Genomic DNA, 22,176 nt, shown 5'->3' on the forward strand with positions numbered 1-22,176 from the left:
TTTTTATATACTTATCTTTAAATTTTTTAATATATTTATTCTCTCTCTCTCTCTTTTGATTAAATTTAATCTCGAATGTATCACGTAATTCTTGGCGCAAATTCCTTCATGAAACAGTTGAAAAGTAGTTATGATTTGACAGAATTGCTTGGACTAGTTGCTAATCCTTATGATTTGCTTGACCTTTATCTTTGCTAGTCAAGATATGATACATATAATGCGATAATATATGCATATTTGCCAAAAGCGATAAATAACAGCTTATGCATAGATGCATACGTTTATATTAATCTCTATCATCAATCAAAAATTAAAAGAGATTAAAAGTAATATAAAGATATACATATATTATTTAATCTTTTCATTTTTGATCGATTTTACTTTTTATCATTTAATAACAATAATAACAATATATATTATTATTATTAAAAGATAAAAAGTATAAATCAATCAAAAATTGTGTATATTACTTGTAATAAATGTTATATGTTTCTCTAAAATATTATCTCGAAGAAGACCTCGCTTTTATCATAAATTTGTAAAAAATTCTTTGATGCTTAATGTTGAAATTTTTCTTATCAATACAGGCGATAAAACTTTCACACTCTTATTATTGTTTATCTTCGTAATTAAATCACAATTAACTCTGTTATACAAAAATCTGCTTAAAATTAATTGAAAAAGTATGATTTTACGTCGACCGAAATTTAGCTTGCTAAAAATGTATCACTTTCAATTTTTTCTTCATTTTCTTCATATCTCTAGTCTTATTATTTTGACTTTAATATAGCAAATTTTAAGTTTCCGATTTCATATTAAATTTTGCTTTTCTAATTTTTGTTTCAATATCTTGAATGATAACTTCTATTCTTAATTTTATATATTTCAGAGAAAGAAAGAGAGGGAGAGAAGTATTTTTCTATCAATTCTAATTTATATTGATTTTATATATAATTATAGCATCTCACAAATATTCATTATATTCAATCTTACGATTAGTTTCAAAATTAAAAAGCTTTATTCTAATTTCTCTCTCTCTTTCTCTGTATTTTTATATTTTTCATTTCAATTTATCACAAGGTTCTATCGAAAAATGATGTATAAAAGCGAAATATATTTTTTATTCTCTTGAGAAATTATTTATTTACTTCTTCTAGACCTGAATGATATTACGATGAATGATTACCTGAATGATACGAATCGAAGTAATCGATACAACGCTTTCGAAAACAATTGATATGTGTACATACCTATATCATGGTATGATTCGAGAGTTATCAGTCCAAGAGAGTGCGCGTGACCTTAGACATTTTAGATCAGTGCGCACTGTACCGACGAGATGATAAGCGCCATGGAATTATTTAGATATTTAAGTCCTCGTGCACGGAGCAAAGCGTGCGCAGTGTACGCGCTACTGCGTGAAACGCAAGTCAACGAGGAACTGTGATCGTAATTGAAAGTGAAGTAATCCAAGTGCGCGCACATTGTTGGCAACTCGATCACGAATCTTCGAATTTGTGCCTTAAAATTTAAAATCGATTAATGAAAAGTTGCACGTGAGAATAAAATCGTTTCGACAAAAATTCGCTTACTTTTTCTCTCAATTGGATATGAGGTCGTTGACCTTCTAAGCAAGATTATAAATCGTCCGAAGAAAGATCCTCGTTCGTATCTTAACATCTTTATAAGAGAAAATCGAAGGATCTCTCGATGATCATGGGGTCCATTACGGAAGTCGCTAACAATGTTAAAAAAACTTCCTCCGAAGAAATTAATACCGAGGTCGCGAATGGTTTTCACAAAAAAGGTAAAGATCGAATCGATTAATCTTGAGATGTGTGACACTTTCCCGATTCCTGAGATAATTCATTTCGATCGTTAAAATACAAGAAATCAAATGTCAGGATCTTTTGAAAATCTTGCAATATATTTATCTCTTTTTGAGTTATTTCGATCAAGTCTTTCGCTTCTTTTCTTACAGTTTCCGCTACAGAAAAGATATTTTTCTATGTCACATTTATTTTAAGTAATTTTTAGAAAAATTTTATTATTTTTTATTATACATTTTAAAAGAAAGTTACTTTTTCGTTATATTTTAGTTATATTCGTTATATTCAAGTTCAATATTTGTAAACTTTTGTCGGAAAATTTAAATATTCGAAATTAATTCCCCGTACAATATTTACTGAGTTTCATCAGCTATTATTATTTTCACGGAGAGCTTATTATATTTAAACACAAATACATCATTCGACGAGCGAATGTTTTGTTTATTCTACGCCGCTTTGACCTCGATTAAATTTTCTATAACTATGATAATACGTTTAATAACTGATAATCTCACGTAAATATATGTAGCATTTCTATGATGAAACGCTATATATACAGAGTGTCCCGAAATTAACGCTTGATATTTTAAAGGCAGATTCTCTGGCCAATTTAAAAACAATTTTTCCTCAGCGAAAATGTCGAGGGAGATCATTATTTTTTGCATATTCCCAATTTTTGTCATCATGTATCTTTCTAACTAAGACTTAAATTAAAATTCTATTAAAGTAAACTCTACCTAAAATTAACTAAAGAATGTGACTTTATTAATATTTTATTCCCATAAGCCTTAGTTTGCGAAAAACCCTTTATTTTCAATCGTTTATACATAACTCGAAAACTATTAGTGCCGCGACATTTTCGCTGAGGAAAAATCGTTTTTAAATTGGCCAGAGAATCTGCCTTTAAAATATCAAGCGTTAGTTTCGGGACACCCTGTATATATTCATATCGATATATATGTATATATATATATATGTATGTTTTTTTCTTCTTCCAGTAGTTAACGGAAACACGGATATGTTACGTGAGACGACCACCGATGGATTGCGAAAAAGTATGCAGGTGAATTGATGACCTCGGCTCGATCGTGATTGAATTTAATGGAATGTGCGAATTAAAGTGATTGAATTATTTTGAAAATTTTTTTGGTCGGAAGCACGATGATGCTTGTGAGTCATTGTGTTGACGACTAATTTGAGCGATAAGATTAAGCATTTGTCGATGTGCTAATGTTTTCTAGGGCATATTTACATTGTCTCTTTAAAGCATATATTTCTATAGGAAATGAAGGAGGACGTTTTGGAACAAGTTAACGATCGTATTAACGACGATATGATATCTGAGGTTTTGCGAAGATTAGAAACATTTCGAACGAAGAAAACATTATTGTCTGACACGGACAAATATCGCGACAAAAGGTGAAAAATTAAATGTTTAAATTAATGTCATTTATTATAATATTAAATATTAAATTTGTTTTATGATATTATATTGTAATATCGTAATAAATATCATAATGTTATAATATTAAAAAAAAGAAAGCATCTGAAGCAATCATCTTTTTACAAAATATTTTGTAAAAATATAGGGCACAATATATTATATAACGTTATCGAGATGTTAATTTAAATTCTTATATATCATTATGCTCTTAATATACTATATTCCAATTTGAAAATTTTTGCAAAAGCATGTCATAAGATAGTCTAGAGATTAAGAAGACATTTAACTTGATCTAATAGTTCAATATTCAAATCAAAGCTAGATAGTTATTAAGTGGATAATGGCAAAAAAATTTAAAAGTTTCTTGAATGCGTACTTTTCACAATCGCGTCCTATTTCATAATTCATGAACAACAAATGTTTCTTATCAAATTATCTGTGCCAACATATGATGATATACATAAATTGCTTTTGCATTTGCATCGCCGATCGTTTTGCAGACAATCCGGCAAAGAAGGCGCGCTTCCGGACAAGGAATTTCTCGCGAGGAACTCGCTGCTCACCGATCTTTTTGAGATCACGCACATTCGCACGGTTTACAATCTGTTCATAGTGATTTTCTTACTGCTCTTCCTCAACACCATCGCGTACGATATCATGGAATCGGGAACGTAAGTGAAATCGGCAATTTCAATATATTTGAAGAAGCGACAAGTCGATATTCTTCAAAAATTTTAAAGCATTTCTACTTTTTAATATTATGACGTTCAGCAATTTTCCTGCGATCTTAATTTTAACGATCGATTCTTACATCAAATTAGAATCATCTTCCTTTTAGCGAATATATCGAAGAAAGTTGCCGTCAATCACGAAATTTTTCAATTTTTCAATTTTTTTTTACATATCTTTACAAAACTCTGTAGATCTCAATTTAATAAAATATTTTATAAAATCATACAGAAATACCACTAATTATATTTAAATTTTTAATTTAAAGAAAAATTATTCAAATATTATTAATTGAAATAAAAAAATTTAATATATGTAATTCAATAAATTTACTAGAGAAAAGTAAAACTTTAGATTTACCAGAAAAAATCTTAAAATTAGAATCGGAAATTGTGAGATGTTTCCCATATATTAAAATAAATACTAACTTTATATTATTTTAATAATCGAAATTGCAGCTTATCTAAAGCGCGACGAGAGTTATCAGGATCGAAGTAGACGTATTATACAAAAAACACACAATCGCATTATTATTCTGCTTTGGAAAGCTACCCGCGACATAAGACGATAATTTAGATACCTCCTATTTGTCAAAAATTCGTTGAACGTTTCAAATAATCAAAACATCAAATAATTTGTTAAAGGCTGATGTGTGGGATCGTAATAATATCGAAAGCTTTTGCAAAATTTCCGGCCTCTCTCTACATTTGGTCGCTCATGCAGATCTCGACACTTGGAGTCTACGTGCCTTTCAACCTCTGGTCCCATCAACGACTTCAGTTTTCACCAAAATGTAATAATTTTTTCATTCTAGATTTTTTGAACATTAACGTAAAGAAATTCAATCAAATTGAAATAATTAATAAAAATTTAATCGAATAAAATTTAATCAATAAAATTGTAATAATAATTGATCAATTAATTTATGTGAAATTTAACGCGTTGTAATAATACAATATAAGAATAATTAATTCTCACATTTTAAAAAATAATTGGATATATTAATTAATTAAAATAATTTGGACAGCTTAAATACATAATTAAATTATACAAATTACTTTAATCAATTAATATTATTTAATTATTATTAAAATGCATTCTTTTCTTTGCAGCACTTTATCGGAAACTATGGGATTATGGGTGGCTGACAATTTTTATATTATATCAAGTTCTCTTTTTAATTCTTCCCCCAAGAGCAACGTTGAATGAGAATCTAGGCATAGCTTGCAGACTAGCCATATTCTTGGAACAAGTATACATGAAAAAATTTAACATAAATTTCGCGATAATAATTAAATATAATAATTCTAAATATTTGATAAATTAAAGCATTTCAATTGTAGAAATAATGATTTGTTCAATGTTTGCTTTTTCAGACGCGCATGATGATGAAGTGTCATGCTTTCGTTAGGAGCGTAGCGCCCAGGTTCATATCATACAAACCTCACAGCGATGTTTCGCAACCGAACGGACCCGGATTCTCACAATACCTGTACTTCCTGTTTGCGCCGACTCTCGTATATCGCGATAAATATCCAAGGTATAAAGACCTTGGCATTCTGTAAAAACTATGAAAAATTTTCTTGGCATCTTTGATGACTCAATCTTCAAAAATCTTTAAAATCTATAATATATATACAGGGTTTTCGAAAAGTCCGGAAACGGTCGAATATCTAAAAAATAAAGCATTTTAGAGAAAAATGTTTCAAATAAAAGTTGTTTGGTTTAAAGAGAGTAATAAAATGGTGGCAATGGTTTGACCTTGAATAGTCGCTGGAAGATCACATGAAGGTCACCTTGAATTTTTCAAGTGGAACATCCTATATATTTTTGCACATTCTTGTAGCTCATCTCAGGAGCTTTCCAAAACACTATAATTAAGTTAGTTTTCATTAAGTACTTTCCGAGTTATGAGGCTTGAAATAATTTCTTAATTTTACATAAACCGTAAAATATCTTGTAAAATATTCATTTTTCGATTATCTTACCTTAATACTTTTACGTACAAAATAATGAGAGGAATCAATTGGTGTAAAGAAAACACATAATTGTTTCGAAAAAAAAAATGTAATTGTTAATTGCAAATTAATTGCAAAATATATAGGGTGTTCCATTTGAAAAATTCAAGGTGACCTTCATGTGACCTTCCAGCGACTATTCAAGGTCAAACCATTGCCACCATTTTATAGCTCTCTTTAAACCAAACAACTTTTATTTGAAATATTTTTCTCTAAAATGCTTTATTTTTTAGATATTCGACCGTTTCCGGACTTTTCAAAAACCCTGTATAATATTACATTATATTATTATACATTTTATATATCTTTAGAAGTAGAAAAGAAATTTCACTACGAGTCAAAATTGATCCAATGTCTGTTGATATTACTCGTTACCCAAAGATCAATGTTTGATGATCAAACTCTTGAATGAATTATAATAGGAATCTTTTTAGTTTCCAATAATATTTAGTGTATATATATGATATTTGTTTATAAAATTATTAAATTAATTAGAATACTTGCCATCGATTTCTCAGGACGGATGCGATCAGATGGATAGTGGTGGTTAAAAATTTCATGGAGGTCGCCCTGGTGATCTTCTATTTCGCTTTCATTATGGAGCGCCTTGTTTTGCCGGTCTTCCACATCTTTGGAACGCAATATCTGGAGCCAAAATGGATCGTCAAGAGTATCATCGAAGCGAGCGTTCCCGGGATCCTCTTGTGCATCTCCGCAAACTATCTTCTGCTGCACTCGTGGATGAACGCCTGGGCCGAGATGCTGCGATTCGCCGACCGGTTGTTTTATAAAGCGAGTTTCAATCACATAGTCGTTAGATTGTCATTCAACGAAAATACATTTTTATAGAGCTAATAATTTATTTATCTCGCGAGCAAAGATTCTTATTAAATTGTACTAAAGGCCGATTCTCCGGAAATTTATCTAGGCTATTGTAAAAATGACCGGTTTGTAAATTACACAAACTATTTGTCGTTTGCAGGATTGGTGGAATTCCACGTCTTACCGTACGTATTATCGCACGTGGAACGTGGTAGTGCACGACTGGCTGTACACGTACATCTACAAGGACATGTACGAGATTCTGATGCCGCGCAATAAAACGTTGGCAACCCTCACCGTGTTCCTTGTGTCCGCCATCTTTCACGAGTACACCATCGCGTTCGGATTCGGTTTCTTCTACCCGATGATGTTCGTCATGTTTGCTGGCATAGGCTTCTCTCTGTTCTTTGTCGGTAGAATCGCCGCCAGCAATGTCGCCGTATGGTTGTCATTTTGCATCGGCAACGGTATCATGCTCAGTACGTACGCGATGGAGTACTACGCTCGGCTCAATTGTCCACCTTACTCCAATTACTATCTGGATCTATTCGCACCGCGAAGCTGGACCTGCCAGGCGCAATTTGTTCATCATTAGAGAGAATATTAATCGTGAAGAGACTTCTTGAGAGGTCTTGAACTGTAAAATTCCTTGGTATAAAAATGCAATAATATCAAATAATAGAATCAATAAGTCAAAATTGTTAAAATAAAATACGCGATTTGTTAGAATTTACAAAGTTATTCGTATCTCCTTGAATAATTTATGAGACTCTTGATCTCTGTCTTTCCTTCTAATTAATCGAATTTGAATCATTAATTCAAGTGATTTGCCTTCTACATTTATTGTATAATTTTCCCATTACTTCATATTGATAAAAAAATATTTTTCTTCTCACGTCTTCTCGATAATAATTATTAACTCTATATAATTATTAGCTCTATAATTGAATAAGAAATATGATTCAATAATTTTAATTCTTGAAAACAAAACCTAATAAGTTGTATATATGTGTATATATATGCGTGTATATAAAGTTGCGTTAATAAAGATTGATAAACAACTTATTAGATTTCATTGGAATCTTATTTTTTATTATATATAAATTTACTTAAAATGCTGGTGGGGTGACAGACACTATAAAGCCATTCAGGAGTGAAAGGTGCGTACAGTTGCATTGCTACATTTATAAAACAGGTATCCGGTCCAGATCGAAGGTGAAGTGATTCAAAACTATAACAGTTGTATTTTATTGCAAATTGTTCGAGATTAATCGCAACGCAAATACTTTTAACTGTTTGAGTGCCACGGATTTTTGTAGAAACTCGATCGAAAAATGCCAAGCGATAAGTACATTAATTAATTTATTATATTGTTATAGTAACTTGTTTATAATATTAAAAAAATGTACATCTGCAGAGTATTATATTACTTCAATTTCGTCTTAATTTGCCTATGATCAAACGGTAAAGACACTCATCGACAAAAACTGAGCGTGCAGTTACTGTGAATTTGCAGATTGATGCACTGGCATTTTTAAGCACTGGACAGAAGAAGCGCGATCGCGCCGCTTGACACTCAAAGTTTGAGTCTCAAACTCAAACCAATTCGGAATTCGAATACAATAACAATCTGGAAATTGATCTGGAAATCCCAATTTAATTTTAGTTAGTATTCTTATAAATGTTTTGTTCGATTATAGTGTTCCACGTAAAAATTGAAAACGATTTTCTCAGGTAGATTCTTCGAGGAAATTAACATCAGTCTTGTGAGTATCGTGAAAAATTCGCATTTTAAGATCTTAATGCAAATGGGGTCTATTGCAAATGGGGTCTATTGCACTTGATCGAATGCGAATGAAAGGGACAAAGTTAAATTCGGATCGCAAAATTGTCTTTGTTAAAAGCAGTAATCTTGAATCAGCGCGTTTATAGAAAATTTGATCCCCATAACATACGATATATTCGCTCGTGTATGATAAACGCGCCCTTCCAGTCAATTATTTTTAAAACTGTCTATCCAAATTTTTCAAAAATAAAAGAAAGATGTTAATGAATGCGTTAGCGATCGCATCATGTCTGATATTACATTCAATCACAGACGACAGAAATGTTTTTGTCAAAACAGAGAAACTTTTCATATAACCCAGATAAATATCGCGATAAACGATGAGAGAGTTTGATATATTCGTCAATTTTAATTAAACTAGTATCTATTAATATCCGAAACCATAAATAAAAAATATTAGCATTGCCTCCCCCACATAGCATACATATCCAAAAGACATCCAGAAGATATCCCGAAAACATCTTTGGGTGATTGGACATCTTTAGGATGTCCTCTGAATGTTTTTAAAACAGATTGCGTTGTGCAATCTAATATTATGTAATATTAAGCGCATGTTGTGAATCATAAAAAGCATAACAAAATTTACAAACACATTAATTATTTGCATCTTAGTCTCAGACAACAAATCGACATGGAACGTGTATTACCGGAGAAGAAATTTTTAGAGAGAAATTCGCTGCTAACTGATCTCTTCGAGATCACGCACATTCGCACGGTTTACAATATATTTATGGTGACTTTTATACTGCTTTTTCTCGACACCGCTGTGCATGACATCATAGAGTCTGGAACGTAAGCAAAATTATTTTCGATGTCTTAAATTAATTTCGATGTCTAGAACGAAAAATTAATGCTCCATAAAATCCGTATTTGAAATAATAAATTTTTGTCTCATATTTTACAATTTCTTATATTCACAATATTAAACTTTTTATATGCATATTATGATGCCGTCTAAAAGCTTGGCGTGAGTTTAACTTAATGATTCAATTAAAACCGGTTCTTTTATTTTTAACGAAAAAATTAAAAAATTAAAGAAAAGAACTATTGTTTATCAAAAATTCAATTTTCAATTTTCAACACACACAGTACATATCATTTAACTGAATTTACAAATAAAATCTTATCAAATTTTAAAACATTTTTTTCATTTAATTTTTAAGAAAAAAAGAAAAAATAAAAAAATAAAAGTGTATTTAATTGTGATTAAAATACCAATAAAAAATTAAATTGATTAAAAAAGAATTTTATTCTTTATTTTCCACTATAAAATTTAATTTACTTTTTAATTGCTTGCAATTTAATTAAGACAGAGACATTAATTCTAAATTTAGACCGAGATATTAATTCTAAATTTATCTAGAATATGTAAAAATTTGACTCGCGATAAGTTATATAAATATATGATAACGTTAAATACATAATTTTACACATTTTTGACAAAGAATTACGGCTTATCTGAAAAACAAAGTAATCGCTTTAAATAAATGACACAAAGGCAAACCATTATTACCATCTAAAAGACTATTCGCATGTTAAAGCGATAATTAAGATATATCTAGTTTATTACGAAATTGCACAAAATTTCTTATTTATATTTATTTTATTAATGATTTATATTTATTTAGGTTGTTCCTTGGAACCGTCACGATATGTAATGGTTTCGCGAAATTACCGACTTGTCTGTACATTTGGTCGTTCATGCTAATCTCGACATTAGGTGTCTACGTTGCTTTCAATTTTTGGTCTTACCAACGATTACGGTATTCGCCAAAATGTAATGATTTCTTTAATTTGCTTTCTGTTATTGTTATAATAAAATTAGAAAAATTTGTTTCAAAGAACAAAATAATTTTGAACGAATTAATCGAGAAAAAAATTAGATATACAAATTGCTCATTATATGTAAAAAGTAATAAAATTATCGACCGATTGTTTTACCATGTAACGTAATATTAATAATAGTATAGTATAAAAGTGTAATATAATTAATACAATCCAATATAACCATAAGGATTATCAAATAATTTCGATTAAAATAATATTTATAATTCAAAAAGTAATATATTCCATTCTTATAGCTCTGGCCCGGAAACTATGGGATTACAGTTGGCTGACAATCTTCATAATTTATCAAGTTCTTCTTATAATTTTTTCAAATAGAGCGTTGGTCAGAGAGAATTTAGGCATAGCTTGCAATATCATCATAATTATGGAACAAGTATATAAAATTTTAGTTCTATTCAGTTTTTTCGACATAAAATATTTTTGACACTAAAAGGACTCTATAATAATATTAGAGAAATAATATTAATATATAATAATATTAGAAAAACTGAATATCTTATGCATAATATTAAAAATTAAAATATGTAAATAAATGTAACAATGACTTTTTTTCACTTAAAAACGGATGTTTCTTCTTTCAGTTACGTCTGGTAATGAAGAATCATGCTTTCGTTAGAAGTGTGACACCTAGATTTCTCTCATACAAACCCCATAACGACGTTTCGCCACCGAACGTACCCCGATTTTCCCATTATTTATATTTCCTGTTCGCGCCGACTCTTATATACCGGGATGAATATCCGAGGTAAGAAATCTGTCGGCATTTCCGAAAAAAGGAAATGTCTTGGAAGCTTTTTTAAGAATCCTTTTAATAATCTAAATTATTAATTCTGAAATTAAATTTTTCGTATACACTCAATAATATTGCTTTTAATAGAGTTGTATATTAATATAAAAGAAACTTTCGAAGCATTTTGAAATATATTTAAAAAAGTATTTAGAAAAAAAATTCTTAATCTTTTCTAATAATTTTTGAACTTTTAAATCAATTACAATAAACGATATCTCGATAATGTGTTGCCATTTCGGCTTAATGTTAATTGAAGAATTCAAGAAAGATTTGCGGGTTCCATTTTTCAGGACGAAAAAAATCAGATGGATGTTTGTCGTTCAACATTTCGCCGAAGTCGTCCTGGTGATATTCTATTACACCTTCATTCTGGAGCGCTTAGTGGCGCCGGTCTTTCGAACCTTCGACACATGGCCTCTGGAACCGACGTGGTTCATCAAGATTATTATCGAAGCGAGCATTCCTGGGATTCTCATATTCATCAGCTCAAACTATCTCCTGCTGCACGCGTGGATGAACGCCTGGGCCGAAATGCTGCGATTCGCCGACAGATTGTTTTATAAGGCAAGTCTCAATCATACGATCGTCAAATTGTCTCTAATGAAAATGTCCTGCGAGGTAAAAAAATTGTATAAACTATTCGTCGGTTGCAGGATTGGTGGAATTCCACGTCCTCTCTTATGTGGAATCGTACGTGGAACGTGGTAGTACACGACTGGCTCTACACATATCTTTACAAGGACATGTATGAGGTCGTGGTACCACGTAACAAGCCGTTGGCAATCTTCATTGTGGTCTTCGTATCTGCAGTTTGTCACGAATACATCGCAGTGTTTGCGTTACGTTCTATTTATCCAGTGATGTTGATCGTATTCGGTGGCTTCAACTTCGTTCTGGTGTTTAGCAACATAAGCTTCAACAACATTGTCGCGTGGATGATCTGGTGTTTCGGCAATGGCATTGTAGTGAGCGCTTACGCGATGGTATTTTATACCAGTTATAACTGTTTGTCTTATTCCAATTATTATGCGGACTTCCTTTTACCGCAAAATTGGAGTTGTCACCAGCAACTTGTCGCGTAAAAGTTCGTCTGCCAGCACTTTCTTTTCATCGGGTCTGTTTACTGTGCTTCGTTATCAGAAATATCATTAACAAGAGGAGACAATCTCAACGCGTAAAGCAACTCTTTGGTATTACTATAAATATGATTAATTGATTATCATGCATAATTATTGGCAAATATAATAATCAACAATTTTGATATATTTAACAAAGTTCATGTATATCAATATATATAAAAATATATTTACAGTATAATAATTAGGTAATTATTTAGCTTAGGGGAGTCACCTCGGATAACCTTGACTTTGACATATATTGTCAATGTGATGACCCTGAGTAACATTCAAAAGGTTTCAGTCGACGTTCATTGTTTATTTAAAAGTTATAAACAAAAGATGTTTTATAAATAGAACATATTTTTCGGATACCATGTACATATATTATACCCAATTCATAGGTATTTTTACCTCCTGAACACGAATATGAAATTTAAAAATGGTGGTCGAACTCGCAAGTCGAAGAAAAACGCAAAAAAAGGTAAATTAAAGGTAAATAGAAAAAAGGTAAATAATATAAATTTATATAAAATTTAATACAATTTAATACAATTAAAAAATATCACAAATGTATGTGTACACACACACACACACACACACACGCACGCACGCGCGGGGGGTGCAAGCGGTGGCCTTCGCCCCCCCCCTCCCGCAACCACCCCGCCGGTAGGCTAGGTGGACCTCGCTTTACAACTTACAGCATATATCCATTGTGATTGAAACTCTTCGCAATGCGTCCCCTACGCATTGCGAAGGTGGGGTGGTTGCGGGAAAGGGGGCCAAAGGCCCCCCTCGGGCCACCTCCCGCGCGCGCGCGCGCGCGTGTGTGTGTGTGTGTGTGTGTACACATACATTTGTGATATTTTTAAATTGTATTAAATTGTATGTTTTTACGATTTTCTGCGTTCTTTGCTGCTATTTTTTATGTTTCTTGTTTCGGGAGCCATTTTTTAGTTTCAAATTTGTGTTTAGATGGTAAAAATACGTAAGAATCAGATATTCTTACCCACTATTTCATATAGGTACGTTTTCCAAAGGTTTATTGATTTTTTGCGTATTTTTTTGACTTGCGAGTCCGACCGCCATTTTTAAGTTTTATATTCGTGTTCAGGAGGTAAAAATACGTAGGAATTGAGTATTCTTACCCATTATTTCATAGATGAGTTTTCCGAAGGTTTACCCATATATTGTATGCAAAGTGTTATATAATTGTAGTATTAGGGCTATATATTTTTTCTTTTTCAAGATGAAGCGAAGTTCACTTTTATTTAACCTTAACTTATATTTAACCCTCATTAAGAGTGAATTTTGCTTTTCTCTCCATAAATGTATTAATGAACTTATGAAACTTCTTTTGTTTATAACTTTTAAATAAACAATGAGCGCCGACTAAAACCTTTTGAATGTTACTCAGGGTCATCACCTTGACAATATATGTCAAGGTCAAGGTGGCTCCCCTAAGCTAAATAATTACCTTAGATTTTCACAGAAATGTTTAAAGAATGTTTGTTTAGAGAAAATCATTAACGCCGCTAAATATAAAAATAATATGAAAATAATAATATTAAATAATATGTAAAATATACATATATACACATATATATATACATACATATATATATATATATATATATATATATATATATATATATATATATATATATATATATATATATTGTTGCGCCCGCGGAACGATATCTATCGATCGCGCGCGACACAAAGATCGGCATCCGCGTACTCGCTCGCGCACACGCTCGCGCACTCATAAATAAGAACTCGTATTTAAAAGAGAACACAGGAACTTTAATAACACTAGAATGCAACGAAATAAACAATAATATTAGCTCGGGAAATCAAGACGCGTCCGCGCAGCTTGACAGCTGGGATCCGACTCGACTGTCATACTTCCTTGTAAACAACTCTTGACAACCAGATGTTCTTGTTAGTCGGAGCCGACCCGATGATCACGGACATCAGGGACTTAACAATATATATATATATATATATATATATATATATATATATATAAAATATATTTAAAAAATAATTTTAAATAATATATATAAATTTAAAAATAATATAATATAAAAATAATGACATTAATCACAACATAACTTCGCACAATACATGTGAGCTGAACTTTGATGTCCATGATTGAAGTTCAATTATTAACCGATCATTATCGGGAATTCAACCGAAGTTCATCCCCAGAATCTCTCCTTATCGCGAATATCAAAGCCTCCCTCGTCTTAAACGATAGCTAATGCTCCGTCTATCTATTCAGATGATTCAACGGATTGCGCTGTTTTTTACTCATAAGCAGTAATTAGTTTAATTAATAGTTTACATCTAAGTGTTAAGTTAAAATTAAAATTCGGGTTTTTCTTGCCACTTGCCTGTTCTTGTCACTTACTAATATAAACTAATATATGCATTTTTATTGGTAATATATAGTCTATTGTACATTATTTAGTTTATTATATTGTTATAGGAATGCTTGCTTATAATATTAAAAAGATGTACACCTGCAGAGCGTTATATTACTTCAATTTCGTCTTAATTTGTTAACGATCAAACCGTAAAGATACGCATCGACAAAAACCGAGCGTGCACAGTTACTGTGAATTTACATTGATGATCTGGCACTTTGAAGCACTGGACAGAAGAAGCGCGATAGCGCCGCTTGGAACTCAAACTCAAACTAATTCGGAATCCGAATACAATAACAATCTGGAAATTGATCTGGAAATCCCAATTAATTTTAGTTAGTATTCTTATAAGTGTTTTGTTCAATTATAGTATTACGTAAAAACTGAAAACGATTTTCTCAGATAGATTCTTCGAGGAAATTAACATCAGTCTTGTGAATGAGTATCGCGAAAAATTCGCATCTTAAGATATATCTTAATGCAAATTGGATCTATTGCATTTGATTGAATGCGAATAAAAGTGACAAAGTTAAATTCGAATCGCAAAATTGTTGAAAGTTGTTTTTGTTAAATTGTTTTTGTTAAAAGTAATAATCTTGAATCAGCGCGTTTGTAGAAAATTTGATTCCCATAACATACGATATATTCGCTCGTGTATGATAAACGCGCTTTTCCAATCAATTATTTTTCTAAAATTTTCTATCCGAATTTTTCAAAAATTAAAGAAAGATGTTAATGAATGCTTTAGCGATCGCGTCATGTCTGGTATTATATTCAATGTAACAGACGACAGAAATGTCTTTGTCAAAACAGAGAAACTTTTCATATAACTCAGATAAATATCGCCATAAACGATGAGAGCTTAATTTTGTTAGTTTTTTTTATGTTTCATAACAACAACTAGTATTGTTTTTGGTTTCTAGTTTATTTTTAGTTCTGAAGCGCGCACGTAGATGGCAGTTTATTAGAGCTTTGTTTTTGTTCTTATCGTAAGGGCCTGAGCAGAATGGCTGCTTTAAGATTTTAAGACTATGTTTTATGCCTTAGGTCTTTGTCTTAGGTAACGCACAATACTGTGTGTTATGTCTCGAGTCTTATGTATACGCGAACGTTTATTTCTTACAAACGTTCGCGTATACATAAGACTCGGGACATAACACACAGTATTGTGCGTTACTTAAGACAAAGACCTAAGGCATAAAACATAATCTTAAAATTATAAGGCAGCCATTCTGCTCAGGCCCTAAGGTACAGAGATAGTAGTAGTTCCTTTGTATTTTTTCCCGCGTAATCTTACTTGTAGTAACAAAATATCAATTCTTGTATCCAGTCTAACTAATAAAAGATATAAAAGATATAATCACAAGTACGTCTAATTGGCATATATACCTCGAGGTTATCCTATGTTATATTGTGCACTGCTGCTATTTAAACAAAATAAAGGAACAAAATTTTAACAAATTTATTCCTCAATTTTAATTCAATTGGTATCTATTAATATCCGAAACTATAAATAAAAAATATTAGCATTGCCTTTCCCCCATAGCATACATATCCAAAAGATATCCAGAAGATATCCCGAAGACATCGTTGGGCGATTGGATATCTTTAGAATGTTCTCTGCATGTTTTTTAAACAGATTGCGTTGTGCAATTTAATATTACGTAACATTAAGCGCATGTTGTAAAGCATAAAAAGCATAACCAAAAAAAAGCATAAAATTTACAAACACATTAATTATTCGCATCTTTGTCTCAGACAACGAGTGAACATGGAACGTGTGTTACCGGAGAAGAAATTTTTAGAGAGAAATTCGCTGCTAACTGATCTCTTCGAGATCACGCACATTCGCACGGTTTACAATATATTTATGGTGACTTTTATACTGCTTTTTCTCGACACCGCTGTGCATGACATCATAGAATCTGGAACGTAAGCAAAATTATTAATTTCGATGTCTAGAAAAATGAATGCTTCGTAAAATCTGTATTTAAAATAATAAATTTTTGCTTTATATTTTGCATCTTCTTATATTCACAATATTAAACTTTTTATATGTGTATTATGATGCCGTCCAAAAGCTTGGCGTGAATTTAACTTAATGGTTTGACTAATTCAAAACCGGTTCTTTTATTTTTAACGAAAATTTAAAAAATTAAAGAAAAGAATTATTAATTGTTTATCAAAAATTTTCAATTTTTAACAACACAGTACATATCATTTAACTAAATTTACAAATAAAATCTTATCAAATTTTAAAACATTTTTTTCATTTAATTTTTGAGAAAGAAAGAGAAAATATAAAAATAGAAGTGTATTTAATTATGATTAAAATGCTTACAAAAAATTAAATTTATTAAAAAGAATTTTATTCTTTACTTTCCACTATAAAATTTAATTTACTTTTCAATTGCTTGCAATTTAATTGAGACCGAGATATTAATTCTAAATTTATCTAGAAAATGTAAAAATTAGGCTCGCGATAAGTTTTATAAATATATGATTACGTTAAATATATAATTTTACACATTTTTGACAAAGAATTACGGCTTATCTAAAAAACAAAGTTATCGCTTTAAATAAATGACACAAAGGCAAACCATTATTACCATCTAAAAGACTATTCACGTGTTAAGACGATAATTAAGATATTTCTAGTTTATTACAAAATTGCACAAAATTTCTTATTTATATTTATTTTATTACTGATTTATATTTATTTAGGTTGTTCCTGGGAACCGTCACGATATGTAATGGTTTCGCGAAATTACCGACTTGTCTGTACATTTGGTCGCTCATGTTAATCTCGACATTCGGTGTCTACGTTGCTTTCAATTTTTGGTCTTACCAACGACTACGGTATTCGCCAAAATGTAATGATTTCTTTAATCTGCTTTCTGTTATTGTTATAATAAAATTAGAAAAACTTGTTTCAAAGAATAAAATAATTTGGAAAGAATTAATCGAGAAAAAGTTAGATATACAAATTGCTTATTATACGTAAAAAGTAATAAAATTATTGACCGGTTGTTTTACCATGTAACGTAATATTAATAACAGTATAGTATAAAAGTGTAATATAATTAACCCATTCAGACCTGAACTTTTTCTGGTAATGTCAAATATTATATATTATTATTATTATTATTATTTTATTATTATTTATTATTTTTTTTATTATTATTATTTTTATTATTATTTAGTCCACCGAGAGATCGCAGGGAAACTAATTCTAAAAAATAACTATTTCACATGATTTTAAAGTTTTTGTGCATAATTATGTACATAGGGTCTGAATGGGTTAATACAATCCAATATAACCATAAGGATTATCAAATAATTTCGATTAAAATAATATTTATAATTCAACAAGTAATATATTCCATTCTTATAGCTCTGGCCCGGAAACTATGGGATTATAGTTGGCTGACAATCTTCATAATTTATCAAGTTCTTCTTATAATTTTTCCAAATAGAGCGATGGTCAAAGAGAATTTAGGCATAGTTTGCAATTCCTTCATAATTATGGGACAAGTATAAAATTTTAGTTCTATTCAAAGTTTTTTCGATATAAAATATTTTTGACACTAAAAAGACTCTATAATAATATTAAAGAAATAATATTAATATATAATAATATTAGAAAAATTGAATATTATGCATAATATTAAAAATTAAAATATGTAAATAAATGTAACAATTTTTTTCACTTAAAAACGGATGTTTCTTCTTTCAGTTATGTCTGATAATGAAGAATCACGCTTTCGTTAGAAGTGTGACACCTAGATTTCTCTCATACAAACCCCATAACGACGTTTCGCCACCGAACGTACCCCGATTTTCCCATTATTTATATTTCCTGTTCGCGCCGACTCTTATATACCGGGATGAATATCCGAGGTAAGAAATCTGTCGGCATTTCCGAAAAAAAGGAAATGTCTTGGAAGCTTTTTTAAGAATCCTTTTAATAATCTAAATTATTAATTCTGAAACTAAATTTTTCGTATACACTCAATAATATTGCTTTTAATAGAGTTGTATATTAATATAAAATAAAAATTTTCGAAGCATTTCGAAATATATTTAGAAAAGTATTTAGAAAAAAAATTCTTAATCTTTTCTAATAATTTTTGAACTTTTAAATCAATTACAATAAACGATATCTCGATAATGTATTGCCGTTCCGGCTTAATGTTAATTGAAGAATTCAAGAAAGATTTGCGGGTTTCATTTTTCAGGACGAAAAAAATCAGATGGATGTTTGTGGTTCAACATTTCGCCGAAGTCGTCCTGGTGATATTCTATTACACCTTCATTCTGGAGCGCTTAGTAGCGCCGGTCTTTCGAACCTTCGACACATGGCCTCTGGAACCGACGTGGTTCATCAAGATTATTATCGAAGCGAGCATTCCTGGGATTCTCATATTCATCAGCTCAAACTATCTCCTGCTGCACGCGTGGATGAACGCCTGGGCCGAAATGCTGCGATTCGCCGACAGATTGTTTTATAAGGCAAGTCTCAATCATACGATCGTCAAATTGTCTCTAACGAAAATGTCCTGCGAGGTAAAAAAATTGTATAAACTATTCGTCGGTTGCAGGATTGGTGGAATTCCACGTCCTTTCCTATGTGGAATCGTACGTGGAACGTGGTAGTACACGACTGGCTCTACACGTATCTCTACAAGGACATGTATGAGATCGTGGTACCACGCAACAAGCCGTTGGCAATCTTCACTGTGTTCTTCGTATCTGCAGTTTGTCACGAATACGTCATCGTATTTGCATTTCGTTTCTTTTATCCGGTGATGTTGATCCTATTCGGCGGCCTCAACATTGTTCTGGTCCTTAGCAACATAAGCTTCAACAACATTCTCGTGTGGATGATCTGGTGTTTCAGCAACAGCATCATAATAAGCGCTTGCGCGATGGGATATTATGCCAGTTATAATTGTTTGTCCTATTCCAATTACTATACGGATTTGCTTCTACCGCAAAGTTGGAACTGTCAGCAGCAACTCGCCGCGTAGGACGTTCGTCTGACAGCACTAATTTCTTTTCATCGAATCTATTTACTGTACTTCATTATCAGAAATATTATTAACAAGAGGAGACAATCTCAATGTGTAAAGCAACTCTTTATTGTTACTATAAATATGATTAATTGATTATTATGCATAATTTGGCAAATATAATAATCAACAATTTTGATAAATTTAACAAAGTTTATATATATCACAATATATATAGAAATATATTTGCAGTATAATAATTATATTATATTTGCATATATGTAAAATTTATTTAATATATCATTTATTAGATATGATTGCCTCTAATTATGAATAATTTTCAAATTAATCAAACTTACAGTCTATAAAATCGTAACAAAAGATTAATAAGCAATTGGAGCAATTCGAAAAATTATTAATAAAAATAATGATTAAAAATTTGTTTAAATTTTAAATTGTAATTTGTTAAAATTTATAGAGTTATGTGCAATACTATTTTTCAGTGTATGAACGATAACTATAATTGCATATCCCTGTACAAAAAATATCTTGGTAATATAGTTATAAAATGAAGACAATGATTTATCGACATTGATAGCACTTCGAAAAATCTATCAAAATATATTAATTTATACATTTGTGTTTTCACTTTTAATGCAAGATAAAAGAAATTTTTCTGTTAAAATAAATTAAAATATGTTAAATACTTAAACTGTATATAATATAAAGTAAAATATATTATTTTAATTTATTTTAATTAATTTATTTTAATTTATTTTGATTATTTTAATATATTTTAAATTATTTTATTATGATAATCCGTTGAAAAATTGCTGATATAATTAAAGAAAGCAGAATATGGAAAAAATATATAATTAAGAATGCTCTCGTACGATAATGCTCGAGACTTTGAATTTTATATTAAACGGTCGCATACAAATTATAATCATTAAAAGTGCAACACACGACTATAAAAGGAATTAATTTTTATTATCGAGCTCTACAACATACGCTTTTCGACTGCATGCGTGGCGATAAAGAAAACGTATGTTTATCATATCTATCTTATACAAATTAATTTATGTCATACAATCGATATATATATAATACATGTACAATTTTCTTCGCGATTTTTTACAATTTTTTTTCACGTATTATGTATATACATATAATATTTACATATTTCATATATGCATATATGACCTCAAAATTAGGACTACTAAGGAAATTAGGGATATCCATCTAGAATGTGCAAAGGAAGAAAATTTCTTTCGCACATTTCAAATTAGAAATAAAATGTGAAACGAGAATCATGTGCGAAAATCAAACACTCACTTCGACACACTCTCTTTCTCTCTTTTTTCTTAGATCAAAAAATAGGAGTTGATCTGTATATTTTATTTAGATAGACGTGCATCTATAAATTTTTGCGCTCGTTTAGGCAGTCGCAATATACAGTTAACAATGTGTAATTCTTCTTTAATAATACAGTCAATTCTTTTATTTTAAGATTTTTTATTCTTGATTTTTTTATGTTTGTTTCAACTTTCCTCCTGAACTAAGATAATCTAACTATGAGATCCTGCTTATGCACTACTGGCACTAATCACGTTGAAGGGAAAAAAATTAAATAAAAGAAAGTGCGTAACGAGAAATTGTAGAATAGAAAGAACATTTTTGATTCTACAAAAAAATCGTACGTATATATGAAAGTTTAAAATGTAATTCTTAAAAATAATATATAAATTTTACATCATTGAAACTTCACACGTGCTATTACCCGAAAAGAGGAAGACGGAAACGCAATTAACATATAGCACCACCCTTTATGTTCTAGATGGATATATTTTCGTGTCTTGATTTTATTGAAAATTCTGTTTTAATTTTTCGGCAAATTTATTCCGTTTTCTATCATTTATATTTTATGGATTCGATGTGGAATAGAGTTTTTGGAAAGTTCTCTTTTCTTTTCGAAAAGTACTTTTGAATGATAGAGAGTATACATGATACACTCTTCTTCTCTCTGTTTTTACACACAGCCTTTTAAACACTTTCGCATACACATTCTTTTTTTTCCATACTAATATAGGAAATGCATGTAGCAGATGGATATTTTTGCTCAAATTAAGGCGGCTACAGACCTGTTACATTTTTGTGTAAATTAATATTAATATTAATGTGTGTAAATTAATATTAATATTAATATATTATATTGTATATTATATTAAAAAATAAAATATATATTTATTTTATAAAATATAATATCACATTTAATATTTAATTAATATTTT

The 22,176-nt window shown here is 30.3% G+C and overlaps 3 protein-coding genes across 8 annotated transcripts; all 3 read left to right on the plus strand.

Moving 5' to 3' along the window:
* The first annotated feature begins 1,306 nt into the window (after nucleotides 1-1,306).
* Nucleotides 1,307-7,583, plus strand: LOC145969186 (sterol O-acyltransferase 1). Of its 3 annotated transcripts, XM_083095086.1 has the most exons (9): nucleotides 1,307-1,807; nucleotides 2,828-2,892; nucleotides 3,112-3,248; nucleotides 3,774-3,944; nucleotides 4,647-4,795; nucleotides 5,115-5,254; nucleotides 5,379-5,542; nucleotides 6,539-6,812; nucleotides 7,003-7,583. In XM_083095086.1, the coding sequence occupies exons 1-9, from the start codon at nucleotides 1,711-1,713 to the stop codon at nucleotides 7,435-7,437; spliced, it is 1,632 nt and encodes a 543-aa protein (XP_082951212.1). In that variant the 5' UTR covers nucleotides 1,307-1,710; the 3' UTR covers nucleotides 7,438-7,583. The 3 variants fall into 3 exon arrangements, with proteins under 3 accessions (XP_082951212.1, XP_082951213.1, XP_082951214.1); XM_083095087.1 differs by lacking the exon at nucleotides 1,307-1,807 and having other exon boundaries at nucleotides 2,829-2,937; XM_083095088.1 differs by lacking the exon at nucleotides 1,307-1,807 and having other exon boundaries at nucleotides 2,863-2,949.
* Nucleotides 7,584-7,991: 408 nt separating this feature from the next.
* On the plus strand, nucleotides 7,992-12,516 carry LOC145969189 (sterol O-acyltransferase 1-like). Of its 2 annotated transcripts, none has more exons than XM_083095090.1 (7): nucleotides 7,992-8,190; nucleotides 9,301-9,480; nucleotides 10,317-10,465; nucleotides 10,770-10,909; nucleotides 11,118-11,281; nucleotides 11,617-11,890; nucleotides 11,980-12,516. In XM_083095090.1, exons 1-7 carry the CDS (start codon nucleotides 8,177-8,179, stop codon nucleotides 12,406-12,408), a joined length of 1,350 nt encoding a protein of 449 aa, XP_082951216.1. In that variant the 5' UTR covers nucleotides 7,992-8,176; the 3' UTR covers nucleotides 12,409-12,516. The 2 variants fall into 2 exon arrangements, with proteins under 2 accessions (XP_082951216.1, XP_082951217.1); XM_083095091.1 differs by lacking the exon at nucleotides 7,992-8,190 and adding an exon at nucleotides 9,121-9,225.
* Nucleotides 12,517-14,909: 2,393 nt separating this feature from the next.
* LOC145969190 (sterol O-acyltransferase 1-like) lies at nucleotides 14,910-22,039 on the plus strand. 3 transcript variants are annotated; one of them, XM_083095092.1, is made up of 7 exons: nucleotides 14,910-15,208; nucleotides 16,632-16,805; nucleotides 17,598-17,746; nucleotides 18,268-18,407; nucleotides 18,610-18,773; nucleotides 19,112-19,385; nucleotides 19,475-22,039. In XM_083095092.1, the coding sequence occupies exons 2-7, from the start codon at nucleotides 16,645-16,647 to the stop codon at nucleotides 19,901-19,903; spliced, it is 1,317 nt and encodes a 438-aa protein (XP_082951218.1). In that variant the 5' UTR covers nucleotides 14,910-15,208; nucleotides 16,632-16,644; the 3' UTR covers nucleotides 19,904-22,039. The 3 variants fall into 3 exon arrangements, with proteins under 3 accessions (XP_082951218.1, XP_082951221.1, XP_082951219.1); XM_083095095.1 differs by lacking the exon at nucleotides 14,910-15,208 and adding an exon at nucleotides 16,028-16,121; XM_083095093.1 differs by lacking the exon at nucleotides 14,910-15,208 and adding an exon at nucleotides 16,114-16,239.
* Nucleotides 22,040-22,176: the final 137 nt, after the last annotated feature.

Source organism: Camponotus vicinus, unplaced genomic scaffold (assembly GCF_025532165.1).
Source record: "Camponotus vicinus isolate PSW18456_S1 unplaced genomic scaffold, iyCamVici1.0 SCAF_3, whole genome shotgun sequence".
In the NCBI taxonomy this organism is placed as follows: Eukaryota; Metazoa; Arthropoda; class Insecta; order Hymenoptera; family Formicidae; genus Camponotus; species Camponotus vicinus.